The 20,119-nt window shown below is 41.0% G+C and overlaps 1 protein-coding gene across 3 annotated transcripts; it reads left to right on the top strand.

Annotated features, from left to right (window-relative positions):
* Positions 1-869: 869 nt before the first annotated feature.
* On the top strand, positions 870-10,311 carry LOC130208434 (endothelin-3). 3 transcript variants are annotated; one of them, XM_056437551.1, is made up of 4 exons: positions 870-1,038; positions 2,813-3,026; positions 8,198-8,344; positions 9,582-10,311. In XM_056437551.1, the coding sequence occupies exons 1-4, from the start codon at positions 969-971 to the stop codon at positions 9,664-9,666; spliced, it is 516 nt and encodes a 171-aa protein (XP_056293526.1). In that variant the 5' UTR covers positions 870-968; the 3' UTR covers positions 9,667-10,311. The 3 variants fall into 3 exon arrangements, with proteins under 3 accessions (XP_056293526.1, XP_056293527.1, XP_056293524.1); XM_056437552.1 differs by having other exon boundaries at positions 2,810-3,026; positions 9,585-10,311; XM_056437549.1 differs by having other exon boundaries at positions 2,810-3,026.
* Positions 10,312-20,119: the final 9,808 nt, after the last annotated feature.

Below are 20,119 nucleotides of genomic sequence, written 5' to 3'. Positions count from 1 at the left end.
ACTCGGCAGAACCAGAGGTGGCTGCTTAATATAAAGAGACAATGCATTCACCTTTTATTAGGGGTTGATGTTGATTTTGTAGTTTTATACAATATCAACAGCCACAATTTGAATTACATTACAGCTCATATCGCAGAGTCGAACGGGATGATGTCTACATAATTCTGAAGTGCAATTTATGTAGATTTTTCTCACAACATCGCTTCAACGTAGATAAATATGCAATACATTAGTGCAGGTGTCCCCATATTTTTTTCCTGTGAGAGCCACATACATTTTCCCTTCTCTGATGGGGGGCCGGGTCAATTTGTAACAGAAAAAGTGTGACGATCGCAGGGGTGCCTAAATGTAAACATTTATTGTTTTCCAGAAAGCCACACTTAACCAATTATTAATAACCCTTTCCAGGCCCTTCATACGTTCTTTTTGAAAGGGGCTAGTCTAGGATTTGCTTGGCCAGACTGGAAAAAAAATCATAATGTGTCTCTGGTATTGTTCAGGAGGCCGGGCCAAATGTGGAGGCGGGCCGCAATCGGCCCGCGGGCCTTAGTTTGGGGACCACTGCATTAGTGTGAAACTTGAATTGGATAACAGCTGGCTAATTTAATATGATGACAGGTCTGGACCACTCATAACAAAAATGCATTCATTGGGGATCCCGGAAGTGAGCGGCCAACAGTAACGCAAAACTGTACAGATTCTTCAAGGAATCTTAACTTTTCTCTTTGGCGTTTGACTGGAAAGCTTTTATTTTGAAACGTCGCAGCAGGAAGCTCGCGTGACTCCTACAGGTGACTTGTTGGCTCATGATAAGCAGGAGCGCGCTGAGGTGCGGGGCACCAGACACGCGGAGCGGCAGTGCAGCTCAACCGGCTGTCAGCGGCTGATGCGAGATGTTTCCCGAGGAGCTCGTGGGAGAAGCTTTGGACTTTTTTTAAACATCTACATTTTCTGATGTTTCATGTGTGATGGCTAATGTGTCATTGGTTGATGTGGGAGTTTTGTTTCTCATCGTGGTGACAGCATCTTTGGCAAACAGTAAGTAGATTAGACTTTTTACTGATATTTTTTATTAAATTCGAATTATGCTCACATAGATTATAATATATGAAGACACTTTATGACCACAGCTTGCGTTTACATATTACAAAAAAAAAATCATAAAATCAGCATAACAGTAAAATTGAAGTTTATTCGTTGTTGTAATTTTCAAATGACTGGTGAATCGTTTAAGAGTGTCGCCAACACGGTGCAGCGAGTCGCCCGCAAGGCAGGTTCTAAAGATAGTCAACATTGAGCTCCGTCAACAACAACAAAAATGCACTAATTGCCGGGCACGAGGACTTTGGGGAGGCTGCTGCGCTGAGGGCTTTCTCACTCTGCAAGTTACGTCTCTCTTAAAGACAGCCAGGATTACAGCCAATTAGTTCAGCTCAAAGTCAATAATGCACGGAGTGAACTTGTAAATCCAGGTAGTTACAGAATGTGACTACAGGTATTTGGTAACGATTGTTACCTGCATACATTTAGGTTTACTTGAGGCAAATGAAAGGGAATACCAGTTAGAAACTGTCTCCAGTGAGCGAGAGTGTGAACGAGCCAATTCGAAATGCAAGAAATAACTATTGACAGCTCTCTATTCTTTTCATTTATATATATGATTATATTATTTTTTCCATTGAATGGTATATTTGACACTGAACTATTTCAGCTTTATCTCAGTGATAGAGTCCAAATGAGCATAACATTTCACTATGACACTGAAATTATGTCTCTAACAATGGATATCTGGGCCTCCAAAAAAGAATTCAGCAAACATAGCCACGCTCCATTATTATTAAGGCCCGGATACTGACAGTCGGAGCAGAGGACCTATTGTTTAACATGTTTATGATTATTGTACGTGTTTTTGGCACAATCTATGTTCTTAATCAGATCAGTTTGTAATGTTGCCCAGAACAATGAAAACAACTTTAGTTATAAAAGCTTCAGGTTTCATCAAACCACGTGGATGTCGTGTGGCGTCTCATTATTAAAAGGTGATCTTTGAAAATTTGTTATTCGGGACGTTTATATCAAACAAGTAGTCCTTTGATTATTGTGTACCCTTAAAGTAGCTCTCAGTTTCAGAAAGGTTGGTGACCCCTGGTCGCAAAGATAATGACAAATGCATGTGTGAGGTAACATGAGTCCACGGTCTTCTCTCCTTTTAAATTATGTTTTGAATATGGGTAAAAAAATGTTTACTCACCTGTTTGGTATCTTGGTTAAATTACATAAATTAAGGGTTGGGCAATGTATAGGTATTATATCAATATTTTAAGAGAGTCTAATATTTTGGATACAGTAATGTTGTTATGACATTAGAGTTGTACCCGGTTTTAAAGGCTGAATAAAGTAAAATTACCTACTTTTTTGTCGTTTTGTCTTTTCGGGCTGTTCTTTTATTTGCCTTTACAAAGTAGTCATTATATTAACATTACTGGTGATTATTATTCAAAAATATAATTGTGCAAACAGTTTGTGAAAGCACTTATAGCCAACCTTATCGTCATCGAGGTATTCAGAATATGGTCAAAACTGATTTTGACCATAACGCCCAGCCCTATTGAGTTAATCCATCATTTATCAGATGATGCTCTTGACCTGTCCTTCAATCGAATCAGCACTGTGCTGGTATGGACTGCAGCCAGTGTTGATAATACAATCACTGAGGTAGCATTTATATTCTTTATGTATACTTAAAATAAATCAATACATTTATTAAATAGTTATTAATGCCATTTCTTCTCAAATTGTCGTGATCCAGCAGGTTCCTTATCTCGCAAAGATGTGAGCCCGAGGAAGGAGATGGAGGCGGCCGCGGTCGAGCTGCTCCTGCCCGGTGGGGCGGAGCACCAGGCCTGCACCACCTGCGACCCGCCGGGCGCCAGGACACGCTCCAAGAGGTGCACGTGTTACACTTACGCGGACAAAGAGTGTGTGTATTACTGCCACCTGGACATCATCTGGATCAACACGCCAGAGTAAGAGTGGCTTACAGTGCGGCTTGGCATGTCTTCATTCCTGAATTAATGCTTTGGCCGCACTTTTTGTTTCTTTTTTACGTTACTTGTCAATCTACATTGTTTTTGTGTCATTAGGCTACCGGATAAAATATGGAAACCAGTTTTTTGTTTCCTCATACATCGGTGTGTATATATAGTATAAAGATTACATTTAATCATTTGGAATTCATTTTTGCATTCCTGTCATGGTTTTAATTTGATTGGAGGACAGCTTCACAATCCGCAAACATGAAACCTCAAAATATTCAACTTGATATTGCAAGTTGCAAACGTGCGTTTATTTGAGCTGCCTTGGGGGATGCCAGATGATACAGTGTCAAGCAGGTCAGCAGACAGGTTTCGTGCCTGACGTGACGGAGAGCAGAGCGGTAATTGTTCTTTCTGCTGCTACAGAGCTTAAATTTAAGAGAAGGTCGAGCGGCTCTCGCTTTCTGAAGCCATTTCAGACGCGGTGCATAAATCACATTCAATCCCGTACACTTCCTAACATCAGAACACAGAAACGTACCTGGATGAGTGTTCCGGACGCCTTTTTATTTCACAGCAGCACGTACAACTGTCTTAGAGAAGAGCGATCGCACCTGTTTTGACTTGGTATGAGCTATATTCTTTATTAAATATGGCTCATTTCCAGAACAGAAATATCAACGTTGCATAAAGTCAAGTTCAACGTTCTTGTTTAATTTCGATTACATACTTGAGCTCGAAGTTTTTACTGAGGGAACTTTAGATATCACTCTGTGTCATTTCAGAAATTAGTCCTCAAAAGAAAAAGTGCATGTTTTTCAGAATAAAATGAGAAAAACCCTTCAGAATAGAGGATAACAAAACTGGAAAGTTTGGATGTAAGAGCTGCTGAAGTGGAGATTTCAATTTTCTGTAGTGTGAGAGGTCGATCTGTACAATAGAGTGCTGTAAGAATGAGGTATATTTATAAGTATCCCTTTAGGCGAACAAGGACGTTAGCATCACTGGTTCCCTCGACAAAAAGCCAATAGGATTTTGGATTATTGCAGCAAATAAACTTTGTGGCAAACAAAGGTTTATGATACTTACCTGTTTAGTTAAGCAAAACACGTTTCACAAATTAAAACCCCTTTCATGATGTCTGAAGTGCAATCGTTAAAGTAAAGAACTAATGTTAGGCTAAACAAACTACGCCACGATCACATGATTTTTCGTCTCCACCATTAAGTCAAAGTAGGACTAGTGTTTTAATAATGACGTTTAGACTCTTTTACAAGTTTTTTTTTAAGCCACGAAAAGCTTCTAAATGGATGACGTGAACCGGAAGACTGGATTCCAAGTTTTTCGACTCATTCCTTCAACACTCTATGGCAATTCATAAACCCTATGCAAGCTCACAGAAGGTAATTTCATTATCTTCACATTCCTTCGAGGCCAGTGTGAGGTTAAGGGTTATAGTGCTAAGGCCGTGACACGTGGCCCATGGCAGGCTTTTGCGAGCATCTGGCACTCGAGTTGTTGGTGTGTCTCGCACCGTTCACACTCGTTTGCCCTTGTCGGAGGCTATTTTGGCCCATTCGGCATATTTAATGGGCGCCGGGTAGGACAAACAGAGGTGAAGAAAGCAAGTAAAGACGAGACGGCGCAGGGAAGGCTCCTCTCGTCTGATCTTTCCGATACTCGGAACGTCTTTACAACAATATGGCTATCTGGAAAGAAGCTAGGTTCTGAGTGAGAGACGTGTAACAAATAAATAAAAATACATTGTTTCCTGTACGTATCCTCAGAGTTTCTTGTGTATCTGCATAGGTAGACCAGTTTGAATGACGAAAACAGACTACAGCCATCTGGTATGTTTTTTTGCTCTCAGATAACTGCAGAAATAACTTCTTATTTGGTTGTTTAGCAGTCGGCCTTCATCGCCGCCGGTTCTTTGATGTTGGTTGGGTGTGTCCGGGTCTTTGACCTCCACCTCGAGTTAAAAAGTAAAGATCAGACGCATCAGTCAGATGCAGAAATGACTTCAGATGTGTAGCTTACCAGCAGCTAGCAATCACAAATCATTGAATGTGATTGATGCCGCTCCTTGTGCAGCTTGGTGGTGTCGGGTTTGTTCTTTAGACAGAAAGACAGATTGTCAGAAAATGTCACATCACATCTCATTTCCTAATTTAATTTCACTTTGGCATATGATTACCATGAACTGTTCAGTGGAGGTTGAAAGTTCCTGTCTGTCCAAGATGACGTACTCTGAGATTTACTCTTTAGAAAGCTCCTCCAGAGCCCCAGGCTGAGTAGTGCTGATTGTGAGTAAACCAACCTTCATGTGCTATACATCTGTCGAGTTAAATTCCAACAATTTGTGTCGGAAAACTACAAAAAATGAAGTTTGATATGTGCAAGCCACATACAAGGTCACACATGTTTATAAAAGTGTGCACAATGTACACCAGGGTAAACGGTCATGCTTAAATAGGGACTGGCTAAACAAAGCCAGATCATTTTGGAACTTGCCTTCAAGTGCTTTAATCTCCTGAAAAGGGAACACTTGTTGAAGCACGTTCAAAAGAAGTACAAGAGCACATTGTTTTATTTTATTCAATGCCGTTAGGCACGCATGGCAGTATAATATGATCCATCCTTTCTCTGTAAATGCTTATTCCTTTTCAGAGCAATAAGTGAAGGAAATCCCACCATTTAAAGAGATAGTTCAAATATCATTTCACATTCATTGCATTGATAGTTTAACAATAATTATAGGCATTACAGTATTAAAATTAAGTTATTCACAAGTGTAAGTCGTTAGAGAAGTTTATTCCATTTCTGTTTTTTGATGTCAACACGACTTGCAGGTGTTATGCCAAAGAAACATTGAAACCAGATATAACTTTGGTGATAATGTGTAAGCCTTTGGCATCTAACATGTTTGTGGTTTTGTCTAAGCCAACCAAAGTCACCAGAAACACAACCCTTTGTTTGAGGGAAACACCCTGGAGTCTCACAAACAAGACCAGTAGCTCACATTCCGCGAGTTGCTTTTGATGTGGGACTAAGATACAAAAAAACTAATAGCAAACCAAAGCTGTTTGCTTTACTTTATTGTGAGGAGCAGAAAGGAAGAGAATTCCACAAAAGTTCAAACGGCATTCACAATCAACACCGACTCATGCGCCCGTTTCTCCTCAACATATGCCACGTAATGACCACAGGCGTGTGGCGCCTCGTCACCCAAACGGAATAATAACTTGAGGACGGGGTCAGTTGAAGTAGCGCCTCGCATGCATGGAGCGAGAGCATCAAAGCCCATTTCGGTCCATCATTCCTTCCTCACCAAGCTATCCTGCTGAGATCGTGGCAGCGTCCACTAGTCCAATGGGGGGAAGGACTCAGAGGAAAAGCAGCTTAAACAATTCAATAGCTGGTTGTCAAAATACTCCAAATAATTTGGAAAAGAAAGGGAACGGGAACAGTAACACCATTACCCAGACTGTCTACTGTAAGCTTTTATCATAGTTTACAGACTGACCACAAGTTCCAGCTGTGACCTACTTTTACTGCCATCATTGTGCATGAGGACACTTTTCTTGTACAATGAGGAAATATTTCCAACATTTTGCATGGGCCTAAATTCCGTTTCGCCTGGGAAGAAGGGGGTAATGTTTGATTCAACTGTTGGCTTGTTTCTGAAAGTCTGACTGCTTGAAAGGAGTTTTGGTCTGGCTTCTCAAAGTGGATGGCGTTTGTGGCAGACTTTAGTAATCTGTTGGATCATTGAAGTTTTAAGATGCATCTATCTTCAGTCCGTACTTTCATATTGCACTTCTTACAAATCCATTTGTTCACATTGTATGGCTCCCCTTTTTTCATAATATCTTAAACTAAACAATTGCCAAACAGTTGCATTAGTTAACGCCGCCCACCTTCCCCTGACCGCACTCTCAAACACGTCTTTGCAATTATCTCAGTCCTTCATCAAAAAGTCAACATTTGTTGATTTCAAAATCCACAACATGATTTTATCAACCAATATATTCACTTTCCATCCATATTTGGTGGTGTTTAGGCTTTCAAAAACAAAATGTTCACTGTAGTAGAAAGTGTTTACTCTTCTTCACGTATATGTGTTAACAGGGCAGTATGGCAACAATGTAACACAACAATAAATAACAATCATATAAGCAGAATACCACTAAATCAGATGTATGTTGGCATGTTAGTTACTTTTATTTCATACGCTACACAAATGGTGAGAAGCATAGAGAAAGCATGAGATAACGAGAAAGAGAGATACTGAATATAGCGCAAAACAATATTATTGACAGGTCCCCCTCCATATGCAATGACATTTCTTTTTCAAGCTTCTGTAAATTTCATCAGATTTGACTGGAGTCACAATGGTGAACATGACCTGAAGTATTTCCTGAGATCTTTTGTACAGCAGTGTGTACTATTTACTTAGCTTTTCAAATTTGTATTTTCATAATTTACATACAAAGCAATACTCTAATATACTGTACCACATGAGTGATCATACACAATACTTTTTGTGAAAATCAGCTGGTTAGTCGGTGTTATAGTTTATTTATTGTCAAGAAGGAAAGGGGCTTGAAAGAGAATCTTTACTAAAACATAACTTTACTGGCAACATGAGTTATAAGTCATCTTGTTTTTGTTTTTTTAAATATTTGTGATTACTTTAAAATGTACTTATTGAATTCAAAACACACTGACATCAGTTGAGTCGGTAACAATCTCAACAATCCAACAGATGTGAGATAAATCATAACTGCAAAGCGTATGCTAAATAGTTCTAGGAACTATTTTCAGAGTGGTTTTAGTAAGATACATATGAGACGTTTCAGTCTGTTGTTGTGGTGGACTGCATTACTCTGAAAGGTGTTTACGATACCGGGTCCCCATCCTGTGTCCAATAGTGGAGGACAAAACATTTGAAACACCTGTCAGTATAATGCAGTCCAGTATTATTGTTATACTGCTGGCCACCGACAGAGGACTCTCAAATCACGATAGAGTTCCATTTATTTCTCACGGACGCATTGTTAAGCATTTTAAGTCTTCTGTCCATCGTCTGTCTAATGTACAGGGTTTCCCATCTGTCTGGTCACTCTGCTCACCGCCTGCGTCTGTGTCTTTTTTCGTAGGCGCACGGTACCATACGGCATGTCCAGTTACCAGGGTTCCCTGCGTGTGAGACGCTCCACTGAGCAGCGGAGCCGGGGGGAGGTGGGCCAGCGCTGTGTGTGCACGCGGCAGACCGACTCTCGCTGCAGCAGCTTCTGCATTGACAGGTAACTCCACCAATGATCAACACTGTTTGGTCTTTTTAAGGACAACATTTGGCATCAACCAATTCCCCGTAACTCTTTTAATAACACTTGTAATTTCCATGATTCCGATGTGAGGTCCTGGGATAAGGAATACCAGTGTTGAAAACACATATTGAATTGGCATGCAGGTGTCACACTGCATGTGTGAGCAGTGTATGACGGCTACCTCACTGAACTGCAGCGGCGTGCTGTATAAAATATATATATTTTGAATAATACTAATAAATATATATCATAAATATGAATATAACAAAATATATATTTTAGATAACATAAATAACCGACAATTAAAAGCCGGTATTCTATTAATTTATTTAAAAATAATTCCATGTCAAAGACATATTGTAGAGATGATTGTACGGACTTTGAAACTGCAGTCGCTGGTATCTACTGCCAAAAGATTAGTTTTGGTATCCATGCCTGCTCGGGGGCTGGCAGAGCTGCTGCAGCGCGAGTCCTCAGCCAATTACTCTCTAATGCCGCGTTCACACCAAAAGCGTTGCGTATTTTTATCGCAAGTAGATCCCATGCAAAGTCAATGCACGGACACGAATTGTTGCGAATGACGCGAATAGAGCGAAGCGAAAAATTGTTAAATCTAACTGGCTGCTGCTACTCTATTAGCGCTGGAAGCGGCAGTTAGCGAGACGTAGTCGGTGAAAGTCACCGAGCTGTGTGAACCTACGGATGATGTTATGAAGCCAAACACGAGGGCGTTAGATGTCCGACATTTGTGGGATTTCCACAACAAGTATAAAGCAGAAATAGTGGTTATTTCCTCTGTGGTGGATGGCGGAAATGATAACTGTTTCTATGGAGTAAAGCCACGCGAATGAAGCGAATGATGCAAACAAATCAAAACTTGTCGAGCGAGTAAACTCCCGCGAGTAAAGCGTTGAGAATTTTTCGCAACGCTTTGCGCAGCGTCAACAATAATGGACATTGGAGTATTCAAGAGGACCTGAAAAGATCTGAGCTCATCCTTTTCATTTGCATGCGCAAAACTACCAACCATTAGTTAAACTAAATTTAAGCAAAATTGGATACAAATTGAAATAGAATTGTGTGAATAGACTGATTCTAAGTTTGATGTTTTCGGAAAGATATATTGGTGGAAAAGCTTTTGGTTTATGTTGGTCTTTGAACAATGCCGAAATGGACCTGTTCAAGTGTCGCCTTAACTGTGTTTTCTTTCCAGCAGGCAGAAGAGACCAGCCCGAGCAGCGCCTAAAATAAACAAGAGGACAGCATCTCTGCGCAGTGGGCCTGAAATGGACATATAAGTGACATGCTCTTGTCTTTTACATGAGGCATCCCATTTTTTACTCAGTGCCTGGTCATCAGACTAATGGATGTATAAGCTGCTTGCACAAAAACAGAAATCTCTCTTACCGCCTGTGTCTGCTCGCCAGGTGTGGACAATGTTTTTCAGTATTCTGTCACAGCTGAGGAATGGTTCATATGGCACGCTTGTGTCAACCATAAAAGACGTTGGTAGAGTTCACACGTGTCCATGCCGCGTGATGTGGAGGCCACTTCAAGAGCTGCTGCCATCCGAGTCCACCACCTCAACTTATGGTGTTAAAATATTACATTCTTTACAAATTCACAACTTGTCGCAGTCACTGAAACGTCCATTATATAATTTTTTATTAGGTTGTTCCATTAGTTATTTCAGTGAATTACTCCTTTATTTCCGTGAGATTTATTGAATGAAAGGGGACTTTTATTAAGCTGTAGTCTTGTGAATATGAAATGTCTTTCAATATATATAGGCTCGAAATTATATTTTCGTACAGTATGTATATGTACAATAAAGGTGTATAATAAGATGTTGTATATAGAATGATATATTTGATCATGCTAATCAACAGTCTTCTGTGGTAATAATATTAATAATAATAAACAATGTAATAATGTAAACTTTATTGATCCCACAGTAGGGAAATTCTTCTCTGCATTTGACCCATCCTTAGTGATTAAGAAACAGTGGGCTGCAGTGAAGCGCAAGGGGAGCAACTGGGGGTTCAGTGTCTTGCTCAAGGGCACTTTCAGCTATGGGGAGAGTGGGGATCAAACCCAGTCAAGTAACACATTGCAGTGTACCATCGAGAAACTTTATGAATATCAAGTTTCAAGTTTCAAGTTTTTATTGTCACATCCCCTTTTATACAAGTATAATCGGTTCGTGAAATTCTTATGTGCAAAACACCCGACAGCAGTAGCAGACTAAAAAAAGAATAAGAATGAGAATAAACTATACAATATCCACACACAAAAAAGAAGAAAGTATTAACAATATATATATAAAACAGTGTAATAGAATATACATCATGACAATATATATATATAAAACAATGTAATAAAATATACACTTTTTTGAGACTATATATATATATATGTATATACATACAATATATATATACAATATATATATATATAAACAATGTAATAAAATATACACCATGGCCATAGATATTCACAGAATATGTTCTGGTGTGTAGTGTTAATGAGGGTCTCAGTCCTTGTTCAGCAGCCTGATGGCCTGACTGAAGAAGCTGTCCTCAGTCTGTTTGTGCGGCACTTGATACTGCGGTATCGCCTGCCTGACGGTAGAAGGGTGAACAGTTTGTGGCCGGGGTGGTTATTGTCTTTCAGCATCCGTTTGGCCCTGGCCACGCACCGCTTGGTGTATATGTCCAGGATGGAGGGAAGCTCACCTCCAACGATGTACTGTGCCGACCGCACCACCCTCTGTAGTGCCCTACGCTCCAGGGCGGTGCAGTTCCCGTACCAGACGGTGATGCAACCTGTCAGAACACTCTCGATGGTACTGGTGTAGAATGTTCTGAGGATGCGGGGGGCCATGTTGAATTTCCTCAGTCGCCTAAGGAAATACAGGCGTTGTTGGGCCCTTTTCACCACGTGAGTGGTGTGCGTGGTCCATGTGAGGTCCTCGGAGATGTGCACGCCGAGGAACTTGAAGCTGCTGACCTCTCTACTGCAACTCCGTCTATGGAGATGGGGGTGTGCTCTCCTCTCCGCTTCCTGTAGTCCACGATCAGCTCCTTGGTCTTCTTGACGTTGAGGACGAGGCTGTTCTCCTGGCACCACTGTACCAGTGATCCAACCTCCTCCCTATAGGCTGTCTCGTCGTCGTCGGTGATCAGCCCCAACACTGTTGTGTCGTCAGCAAACTTGATGATGACGTTGGAGCTGTGCATGGCCGTGCAGTCGTGGGTGTACAGGGAGTAGAGGAGAGGGCTCAACACGCATCCCTGAGGGGCTCCCGTGTTGAGGGTCAGCGGCTCTGAGGTGGTACCGCCCATCCTCACCACCTGGCGGCGGCCCGACAGGAAGTCCAGTATCCAGCTGCACATGGTAGAGTGCAGGCCTAGACCTCTGAGCTTATCATCCGTTTATTCTTGTAATGTTTGAGCTGGCAACTATTTTCGCAATAAGCTGACCATCTGCACACGAAATGCCTTACACACCTGGGGCACGGCGAATACACAACAATACTAAATACTCGCCTTCGAAATGTATGTGACTAAAGCTTTTATTGTGAAAGGTAAGACCTGGTACGCTCTGCTTTTGTCAAGGTTGAAAGGATTATAACGAAGTTTGTGTCTTGGTTTCAGACTCTGTGTTGTTTTATGAATATAAGAGCAACTCAACTGGATCCAAACAACATGATTGCTTGATTATTTGTGGGTTCATATAATAAATAATTATAATACTATTTTGTGCAAAAAGTTTTCATGACAAAAGCAACTGTTTGAAAAAATATATTGATGTGCAAATTAAGAGCACACAAAAAACATCGGTGGGTAAAGGACTTAAGGGTTTATTTACGATACACAGACCATGAACTGGAAGCTACCTATAAAAGCATGACGGCTTGAGTGTAAAAACACGGGACGCTAAGCAATGCAAAAGCAGTGTTGCTAAAAAAATACTCTGATCATGACTTATTCAAGTCATTTCAATTCACTTTATTTTGTAACGCCCAAAATCACAAATTTGCCTCAGAGGGCTTTACAATCTGTACACATACGATATTCCTGTCACATCGGATCAGGACAAACTCCTAAAAAACTGAAAACAACTTTTATGGGGAAAAAATGGAAGAAAACTTCAGGAGAGTAACAGAGGAGGATCCCTCTTCCAGGATGGACAGAAGCAACAGATGCCATGTGTACAGAATGAACATTGTTAGAGAGTTACCACACAGACAATGAATATGACAGAAATTATGAAAAAATAGTAGTATGGACCACAACCTCCACAATCCATGAAACAGAAGGAGGAAGAGAGGAGGAGGAGGAGGAGGGGGGTTTGGCTAATCAGATTCAAATGCACGCAAAATCCAATCCAGAGTTTACAGACTGGACAGTTAATGCGTTTTGTCGTGATTAAATGACGTAATACAGAGTTTCACAAATGGGTTGCTCCTCCACCAAGAGGCTGTCTCTGACCAGCCAAGTGGAATGCACAGACCCGACTACTTGCGGAGAAGTGTACAAACATTTTCATTTCATCATGTAACTGTGGCGGGTTTACCCACACTGTGGCAGGCTGGATGTCAGATCACTTTGATTTCAATTTATCAAGGCTACACACTAGTTGATTATGAATGGATATAGATCAAACATGTTATACCCCATATAGGCTAAGACATTATCGACAATAATCTACGACCGTAATACCTAGACATTGACACTCTATCATCATAAAACCTGAAAGTGGGGAGAGAAAAAGTATCTGTCCCTCATCCTAATCCTGTCTCGTTGTAGGCTGTGGAGAGATATGTGTAGAGGAAATATGAAAGAAACATTGGAAGGATATGATCAAATCATGAATCCGAATCCAACATTGTTAAGCCATAAAACAACACCCATACGGAAAAATGTACACATCAATTAGATGGAATTTCTCAGACAAATTCAGTTTAGGCTTCAAGATTCAAGGTTTTATTTGCCATTTGTGTCTAAACCAACAGTCCAGACCCATTGTAAATCTAATGCAGGGCTCTCTGAGCCAACAGTTTAGAAATAACACTATAAAATGAAAGAAAACATACAAAATACTAGAACGGGCACTCGGTAGAGCGCATACCTTCGCATATCACAAGATTGGGCATTGAATTATGAACATTTTGGCATCAGTTGCATGCCAATTGGATAAAAATTGACTGTGCTATGGTAAAAAGAAGATTTTGACCTTTTCATGACCTTGACCTTTGACCCGATCGATCCCAAAATCTAATCAAATGGTCCCCGGATAATAACCAATCATCCCACCAAATTTCATGCGATTCGGTTTAATACTTTTTGTGTTATACGAGTAACACGCATACAAATAAATAAATACACGGCAATCAAAACATTACCTTCCGCATTTTCAATGCGAAGGTAATAAAAGAAAACACTATACAAAAGGTGGTAATATGTACAAGAACAGCAAAGATGCTACTATGTACAGTTTTTAAATTACAGATATAACATGTCACATATTACACATGATAAGTGTAGTGAGGTAGTGTTGGGTTATTACACATATTTCAATAGTTTTGTTTTGCCATCAGTCTGACTGTGGAAGGGAAGACGCTGTTCTGTGAGAGATGATGCTGTCCGCTCTGCTGCGTCTGAGATTGTACGTGCAGTGTTTGTGTGAGCAGAAAGTGAGCTGGGTGGAGTGAGTTTCTGATGATTCCCTCTGCTCTTTTTCGACAGCGCTGCACATACATGGAGTCCATGGAAGGAAGTATTGTCCCTGTGATCCTCTCCGCAGTCCGTAAGACTCTTTGCAGAGCCTTCCTCTCTGCCTGTGTGGTGTTGCCACACCAGACAGTGATGCCTGTGGTGAGGATGCTCTCTACCGGTCCTTTGACGGCCTGGGTGTAGACAGTTCAGACCAGCTTTTTGCAGAGGTTTAATGACAGCTACTTTGAAGGGATGTGGTACATGGTCTGTTAGCAGTGACTGCAACAGAGAGGTGTCAATTACTGGGCAACACGTTGTTAAGCAGCCTTGAGATGGGGTCCAGGAGACAGGGAGACGGTTTGTAAGTAGAAACCATTGAAGACAATTGGTCAAGGTTGATGCCATCCAAGTAAACACTTGAGGAGAGATGGGCACTGGCTGAGGGCAAGATATCATCAATCTTGCCTCTAAAAGACAACACGTTATATAATGCCATTTATATCATAAAGCAGCAAAGAATTTCATCTAGTCTGAAAGATATTTAAGAAGGCGATCACTTAACAAACGTTTTTGTAACAGTTTAGCTCCACATCTTCCTTTTATTATTAGTTGTTTTCATCCCGTCTCACTAACTATCATGTCATTCCAGATCCTGCTTCCCATCTCGTCAGTCCAACTCCCCTCACCTGCCTCTGATCACTCCCTCGTTAGTCCCTCATTACCTTCACCTGGTCTTCATGCCCATCTCACCTGTTGCCCATTCCCTCATTAGTCCCTCTCTACTTAGGTTCACTCACTTGTCCTCTGCCAGATTGTCTTGTGTTTTTGTGCCAAGTTCTCCAGCGTTATTAGAGTATATTCCTGACCTGCCTGTTCTGACCTCTGATTCTCTGCCCTGCCCCTTTTTGGACTTGTTTGCTTCTTGGACTGATCTCCCGGTTTTGACCCAGCCTGTTTTCAACCAAAGACAGTCATCTGTGTTACTCCTGTCTGAGTCGTGCTTTTGGGTCCACTCTAATAGCACCGTGACAGTTTTTCCTGTAATGCCTGGCTGATTGTTGCTTTGTGTTTAAAACTGTCAAAAATGTGTTGTTTATTTTGTTGGGAGGCTGTCCACATTGTTATGAGATTATGGATCTAGATCAAGTAACACCACAACATTTGACCTTTTACCCTAAGGGAAAAGAGGTGTTATAATCCTGCTCTCAATCACAGGAGTTGGCTGAATTCCTGCCCCTTGAGACCTCCTGACGTTGAAGCGTCATACCGCAGGTGTTGAGTTCTGAAGTTGACCCGAAACATTGCAATTTTTGATTTGTTGTCTGCTGCAGCGGCTCAAATTCCCACGTGCTGGAACGAGCTACATGAAACATGAAACTTGGCCCAATAACTGGTTATTATGAGCTTCCCAATACATACAATCCAATTGACCACATGTTCCGATTTCCAATAACTTTTGCTTACCTACCATTACAAAATGGAATAACAAGACAGAACAACTAGAAACCGGTTCGTAATCTGCATGAAAACAGTTAAACCCAGAAGTGAAGTTAACTAAATAAAGAACTGTATTCAAATATCTCTATTGTGCAAACTTGCCTCAAATAAGCGTTAAGCAACCATGTCCACAAATCACTTTCAGAACTCTTGCACAAATAAGATAATTATCTGACATCTGGCCACAACGAAATGTAAACAGAAACAGCGAGTATTTGTTATAGCTTGAACAACAAAAAGACTGAGCAGAATATATAACTGAAGACAGGATGGTGATACGACCGCTAAACTCAGAAAACAAAGTGTTAGACTACAAAGTCACTGACTTTGAATCATTGAAATGCTTTCTCATGTAGTTTTGTATTTTCAAGCAAAAAGTTGAATGTATTTGAATGTCTTTTATTTTATTATATATTATAATCTGCCTGATGGACCATGGAGGTCTGGATCGTGGTCCATACCTACTACCAACTATTCATACACTCAGTCATATTCATTGAATGTGTTGTAACTCTGTAATGATTCCTTCTCTTCACATGACATCTATTGCATCTGTCCATCAGGAGAGAGGGATCATCTTCTGTTGCTCTCCTGAAGGTTTCTTCCCTTTTTTTCGCCGTGAAAGTTTTTTTTCTATCTCTTGGGAGTTTTTCCTGATCCGATGTGAGGTCCTGGGACAGGGATGTCGTATGTGTACAGATTGTAAAGCCCTCTGAGGCAAATTTGTATTTTGGATTAATGGGCTATACAAAATAAACTGAATTGAATTGAAACCAAACGAAACTAAATGATGATTCCACCTCTAAAATGTTGATTTTAAAGCAACCGTAAAGAGACAGTTTGTAGGATTCAGTGGCTTCATAGGGTCTCTGCTCACTCCTCCCTTTCCAGGTATGTAGGAGAACTAAAGTAACCTTCGGGTAACATTAAAACATGAATGGCTCTCTCTTAGAGCCAGTGTTTGGTTTGTCCAAACTGGGCTTCCAATAGAAACATGTCAGTGCAACTCGATGGCCATAGAATCACTGGTTTGAGTTACTATGTAACTGAGCACTTTCTGCTCGAACCCTTTTGCTAGAAGGGAATTAAACTCGAGGTTAGTCAGAACAATGCCACACGCAGGCTGGGACTGATTGTTAGAACCCTTGGTTTCCATCAAGTTTGTTTTGTTCAAATATTTATTTGCAGGAATGTTTTCGTTTCTTGCCTCAATTATTTGACCTGGTTGTCAGCGAATTTCATTTGGTATGTATCCTGTGACACAAAAATAATCATTATGGTTCATGGGAAAATAACCAGCTGCTCTTTCCAAAACAGTGCCGAGAAGGTGAATTTAATACTGTCCTTTTTCACACTCCAATTTGTACAAGTTATTATCTGGTTGTTTTTGCTGGATTTTTTTCAAAGCTAATTCTCACAGAGCTTTATTTTTAGACTTCTATGTTGAGCGGAGAATTTCTGTGTTGTGAAAGTGGAAAGAATCCCTGCTGTTGGCATGAGTTAATACCATTTAAAATACACTAAAGATTGCAACCAAAGTTCGTGAATAATTCATTTTATTTGAACTTTTTGTGTGGCTTTGAACCATGCACAACCTGTAAGGTGACCTTAAGACTGCGGCTCTTTGCACTCTGCACACAGCTTTTCAATTAAGCTTGACTCAGAAATCTGACCCAGCTGTATGTCTTTACAACTTAATCCTCTGGAATCTCTACTGTCAGGCTGGATTAGATGTTCTGAAGCTTGCCCTGGTTCAACTTTGTGTAACAGTGCTACTCGTTACCCGGAGAGGTTTAAAGGAGATTCTATGTAAAAACCTGTGGCGCTAACACCGGCGGAGTGCGTTGGCATTTGTATGCTGCGTTAGCTACCGCCGGTATACTAAATGAAAACACAGGCTGCTTTTGCTTTTAAATGATTGCAACATAAAGACTTTACGGGAACAGTGTTGCTCCTTCATTTGATTGTCTTCTGTCTCGATCACCAGGTGATGAGTTTGTTCACTTTGTGATCTGAAGCTTTAGCTTCTATCTCTATTTTCGCTGCTAACTCAGTTTCATAATCTAGTTGTGTCCTACAGACACATATTTAGATTTCTTCTGTCTTCAGGCAATGTGCAGTTAGTGACAGAGTTAGTTTGACAGGTAGGTCTGATGAGTTGGAGGAGCAGCGAAGAGCGGAAAATTCAATTTGACTCCTTGTCCATCTCAATATGAAAGCCTTTTCGAACATATAAACCCACCTGTCTCTGAAGTCTCCTTATTATTGGACCTAGCTTGAAATCTCATATAGTTTTTTAGATATTGACCAAATTCAAAGGATGTGGCTCAGCACTTAATTACTAGACCGAAAAACTGTTGTACTAATCCCCACAAAACCTGCAGGCAAATGCAAAAAAAAGAGCGTTTTGCTTAAACCAAACCAGATTCTAAATCAGATATTGTCTGTCCAATCCATACAAAATGTGCAGGATTCGTTTTCATGACAATGTACTGTACATGTCCATTGAAAATCGCTCAATATGGGAGGAAACTGGTTCGAAGTCAATTTGTCTAAATTCAGCTTTTAAAACTTCCGAATGCCAAGAAACATGATTCACTTTGAGAATTCAATTCTTGAAATACTGCATAAACTGTAGTGATGTAACAAGTCTGTGATAGGTCTCACTCCTCCTTATGCAACGCTTAAGTGATCGTTCTCAGCTTTGTATAACCAAAAACCTGCAGCTTTGACTTTGGCAATTGAGCTGCTACCTTCTGTTGTCAAAATGGCTTGAAAATAGCAATATTTCTGAAGTTATGTTTGAGGCTGATGAGACCAGACCAGTCTACTGGGACTCTATGTTTTGACAAATGACTGCTCTGGCACTCCAAAGCCACAAGCTCTTGATGTAAATGTGCTGGACATTTGAGATGTGCAGAGTGCTTTCCCACATGGGAAAGTGAACAAGAGGTCAGCAAACAAAAGTAAATGCATGGTGTGCACGTGGTCAGTACAATCATCCTCCCATCATGGTGCATTGAAAAATGTGTGTAATGCTAAAGGTTATCTTAACATATTAAGGGCTAAATGAGAGGTTGTAAAATTGCCAGATGGGCTCCTGGTACCTACATCCCTCTTCCTGGTACAACCCTCCTCAGGACTCGCCACACAAGCAAAACAGAAAGCATTGACCGGGATTGTGTGTGAAAAGTAATGTTCTTGTTGACAGATTTCGAATAAAGAGCGAATTAAAGGTTCCTGAAAAAAATACAGCCTGTCCTTGGATCCTACGACTCAGCCGCAGCACATCCCTCACAGCTCACACCGTGTGGGCTGGCTACCTCAAACCACTAGTGCTATTTTTACAGCACGCATGGACATACTCTTCCAGTGTAGACATGCCTCCAGGTCATGCTTGTGGGCCCTCTCCTTCTAAACGACACCATTTAGAGGCTGATGTCTCTGCTCTTTACGCAGTGCTCATGTACCTGGAATCTGAGAGTCACTGACCGTGTTTCGCATGCATTCGAATAACTGGCTTAGTCGGACTGAAATCGAATTATCCGTTTCATGTAAACACCTTTGTTCGACTATGTGCGGTCCGACTACGATCCGATTAACACCCCTGGATAACTCGATCCGATCCGGTTGATAATTCGACTATCGCGGCATGTAACGGTGAATTGGATTAGGAACTGGACTTTGCGTCTTTGCGCATGCTTGAGATCCCGCCGCCCTCCTCCCTCCCTCCCATGTCGGGACCCGGAAGTCGAAAGAGTCTAAAGAGACGATAATGTCACTATTAACATCATGCAAGAATAGTAGAGGGATGTAGCTTCGCCTTGCTCTCTGTTCGCCATCTTTCTCGAAATGTTGATGTTGTTGTTGTTGGTAGTGGTGAAGAGGTCAAGCGGAAATGGCTGTATCACCACGAGTTGAAATGAAAATAGCGCCACCTATCATATCGGATATGACATGCTTTCGGCCAATGATTCGAATTACTCACTGCCATGTATATTGGGATAACAGCAGATCCCCCAAAAGATAGCATAGTCCGACTAAAGCAAGATTCGAATTATACCATCATGTAAACGCACTGAGTGTTGTGAGAAATTGCTTCATCGTTTCCCACCGCCACTGCAGAATCAGCATATGCTGTTTTTCCTGATCACACAGGTTTGGTAAAGATTCAACGAGGCAGAGTTAGATAGGTTTGCGTTTTCTGGTTCTCCGTAAATCATGTGGCACAATCCTAAAGTGGAAGTGGACACACTTGCGTATTAGCGGCAGCCAGTGGCGGTTCGTCCATAGGGGGCGCTAGGGCGCCGCCCCTCTTAAAATTTATAGATGAAAAAAAAAAAGAAGAAGAAAAAAACAAACATCCTGTCAAAAAACATTATATGCCAAATCATTAAAATAGTAAATATACCGTGTTGACGCGCTAAATGTGTGTGGGAGACCGTCAGCCTGTCAACAACCACTTAAGTTAATGTGAAAAAATATAATATATCGCCATTATCACGGCGAGAAGCCCCTCCCCTTTTTCGAGGCG

Source organism: Pseudoliparis swirei, chromosome 18 (assembly GCF_029220125.1).
Source record: "Pseudoliparis swirei isolate HS2019 ecotype Mariana Trench chromosome 18, NWPU_hadal_v1, whole genome shotgun sequence".
Lineage (NCBI taxonomy): Eukaryota > Metazoa > Chordata > Actinopteri > Perciformes > Liparidae > Pseudoliparis > Pseudoliparis swirei.
Note: the sequence above shows the minus strand (reverse complement) of the source record. Positions and strands in the feature narration are given on the sequence as shown.

Bases quoted from the DNA above. Each gene is read 5' to 3' on its own strand.
- LOC130208434 (XM_056437549.1), top strand. From the start codon at position 969: ATGGCTAATGTGTCATTGGTTGATGTGGGAGTTTTGTTTCTCATCGTG. The intron at 1,039-2,809 runs GTAAGTAGATTA...GTCGTGATCCAG, and splicing joins GACAGCATCTTTGGCAAACA to CAGGTTCCTTATCTCGCAAA. The intron at 3,027-8,197 runs GTAAGAGTGGCT...CTTTTTTCGTAG, and splicing joins ATCTGGATCAACACGCCAGA to GCGCACGGTACCATACGGCA.